This window comes from Laccaria bicolor, genomic scaffold, assembly GCF_000143565.1.
Source record: "Laccaria bicolor S238N-H82 LACBIscaffold_5 genomic scaffold, whole genome shotgun sequence".
NCBI classification, from domain to species: Eukaryota; Fungi; Basidiomycota; class Agaricomycetes; order Agaricales; family Hydnangiaceae; genus Laccaria; species Laccaria bicolor.
Window position 1 is genome coordinate 2,063,950 of NW_001889876.1, and position 2,739 is coordinate 2,066,688.

At 43.2% G+C, this 2,739-nt stretch overlaps 1 protein-coding gene across 1 annotated transcript; it reads right to left on the reverse strand.

Moving 5' to 3' along the window:
• Nucleotides 1-533: 533 nt before the first annotated feature.
• Nucleotides 534-2,472, reverse strand: LACBIDRAFT_314223 (uncharacterized protein; the record flags this gene model as incomplete). The annotated part of the gene is made up of 7 exons (XM_001877916.1): nucleotides 534-1,075; nucleotides 1,126-1,315; nucleotides 1,369-1,537; nucleotides 1,590-1,666; nucleotides 1,714-1,932; nucleotides 1,981-2,304; nucleotides 2,356-2,472. 7 exons carry the CDS (start codon nucleotides 2,470-2,472, stop codon nucleotides 534-536), a joined length of 1,638 nt encoding a protein of 545 aa, XP_001877951.1.
• Between the last annotated feature and the right edge of the window lie 267 nt (nucleotides 2,473-2,739).

A 2,739-nucleotide genomic window follows, 5' to 3' on the forward strand; every position in this document is an offset into this window, starting at 1 on the left:
CATGATGATCAGCAATGAGCCCTAATTTTTCCTGATTTTATTGCCATTTTACATTTGGAAATGCACCCTGGACCCTGAAAGGTCAGCTGCCACTAAAAATGAAATATTCATTGAAAGCGCCAGGTACACATATGAAAAGTGCAATGAAATATCCATTGAAAGCGCCAGGCATCCAAATGAGAAGCACAATGAGATATCCTGGGTTTAGCAATGAAATATCCAATGAAAGCACCAGGTATATTTATGAAAAGTGCAATGAAATATCCTAGGAACAAGAATGAAATATCCATTGAAAGCACCAGGCATTCAGATGAAAAGCACAATGAAATATCCTGGGGCTAACAATGAAATATCCAATGAAAGCGCCAGGTATCCATATGAAAATCGCAATGAAATATCCTGGGGTTGAGAATGAAATATATATTGAAAGAGCCAGGTGTCCATATGAAAATCGCAATGAAATATCCTGGGGTTGAGAATGAAATATATATTGAAAGCACCAGGTATCCATATGAAAATCACAATGAAATATCCTAGAACAATGAGATATGCGATCTCATTGAACCTCTAGGCATTATACACATCGCCCTCCAGGCATATGTCTGGTTTTTATCATAAAAGTGTATACCACCCATCGCTGCAGCAAGGGAGTAATGTTGCAAATCGTTGGAGTTTGGCTGAGACTGAGAAGGAGTAACTGGAATGGTTGAACCAGTGATCAATGCTGTCGCCGAAGGAGTCCGATCGTCCCGGCTTTCAACGGTAACCACATGATCTATAGGTCGTGTTTCGTGGAGTTGGACATCCGCCAAGCGAGCGTTGACCGAACTAGCATCTGTAGTCTCCATTTCTGCAAGAGGAATAGGAGGGTTTTGGCTTGAAGTTTCCTTGGACGAAATGACTTCTACAATCGGTGAAGCGGAATCGGTCGCCGTTTTCGTCGTCGACGAGGACAAATTCGTGTCAATAGGTTCAAGAGGTGCGGACGTTACTACCAGTGGCCAACCAACGGGAATTGCGCCTTCGATATCTTGACAGTACATGTTGTCGACAACTTTGTCGTCTCCGTCGCCATCTAAAAACATGAGATCACAATAATGAAAAGTCTAGCAAATAGAAACACACCTGGCTTGAACCAACCACATATTTCTTCATTGGCTTGTTGAAGACGACCCCAGGGAACCTCAATTAAGAATTGTTCCAGAGCATTCCATGCTGCAATCTTGCCTTGCGCGACGTTCAAGAGCACTTTCCACAGGAGCTTTTCCACCTCTATCAAAAGGGATGGTTTTTGATTGCCTAAGGCTTTTCCCGTCTAGCGATAACTGATGTGAACATATGTATCAATGGTCCAAAAATTAGGCATACGAGAAATAGTTTCATCCTGTCCAGTTTCCCGCCGTTATACCACGCTTTGGTAGTCAGCAATGCTAACGGTGAGACAAACGTGCATATATCAATGCCAAATAGGAGAGTGGGCGCTTCATTTAAAAGTGTATTGATCGCTTTCAAATCGACCTGCCCGTCGTTGAAAGAACTGTCAAGAATGATATGATGTTCTAATGACTATGTTAGAAGAAACGACATACATTATGAAATTTTTGATTTTATTTCTCTCTTCATTATCAGAGGATTGCGGTGCCTCCTCATTGACACGAAGATAACCCTACTAGCATTTAGCCTTCGTCGATATGTTAACTTGGCTGCCCGTACCTTCCAGACTAGACGAAGACACAACGCAGCAGCTTCTATGTTTGCAAGTGCTCCATGTACTTGGGTTCTTGATATAGTTTTCGACAAAGACTGTATCAATCCAAGCTCTATCGACTGTGGACAGGTCTCGCTTGGTAATTCCGTATTGAGGGAAGTTTGATTGAATTTAGCTTTGAATTGGGTGACGAGCTTGACCCAATCGTGTAATGGGGACCATCCCTACAATGAAGCATGAGAAGTATATGAGACTAGTGGAGATTGACGTACTTTGAACTTGTTAGTGTAAATAGGCCGACGTCGATGTTTGGGAACCTCAACCACATAGCCATTATGGAGTGAGCAATCATTCATTGCTCGTACCATTTTGTCAATGAGGACATATTGCAAAACGAGATCCAAGAAAACGCCCCTACGCTCCAAAGAAGGAAAGTGTTGCAGAGCGTTCTTAACGTTGATGTATTTGAACATGCGACTGGAATGGTTTTCCTCTTCTCCTATTAATAGAGACCGTTTAACCGCTTTCAGTCTCGGTGTCAACCGGTTGGCAGATAGCAGAGTATGCTCCGTCTCTTGGAGGGCTGATATGAATGGCTAAACCATAACATAAGCGACCACACACGTCACGAAATAATGAAAACGCACCATACTTCCTAATTCGCCCAAAAGAGGCTCTAGCTCGTTTTCCAGCACAAAGCGGCCGTCATCCCACGGAATTGTTAATAAGAATCTGCTTTGGTTCCGTAGGGTTTTTTGTGACATCGCAATCTTTGAGGATTTGTTGGATTAGCGAGCAGAAGGTTCGAAACGATTGTCTGACAGGGAATCCCGGTAGACAAGCACTTGGATTTCTATGGAGCCGATAAAACGGAATGACTGTCTGAAAGGGAAACCCAGTAGACGATCGCTTGAGTTTTGGTCCGGTCGAAGCGCCTGAGACTCCGGCCCGTTGAAGGAGAAAAGGTAGGGTAGATTATCGTTGACACTAGCGAGCCCATTATATGAAATCAAAAAGCGAAGACTAAACTG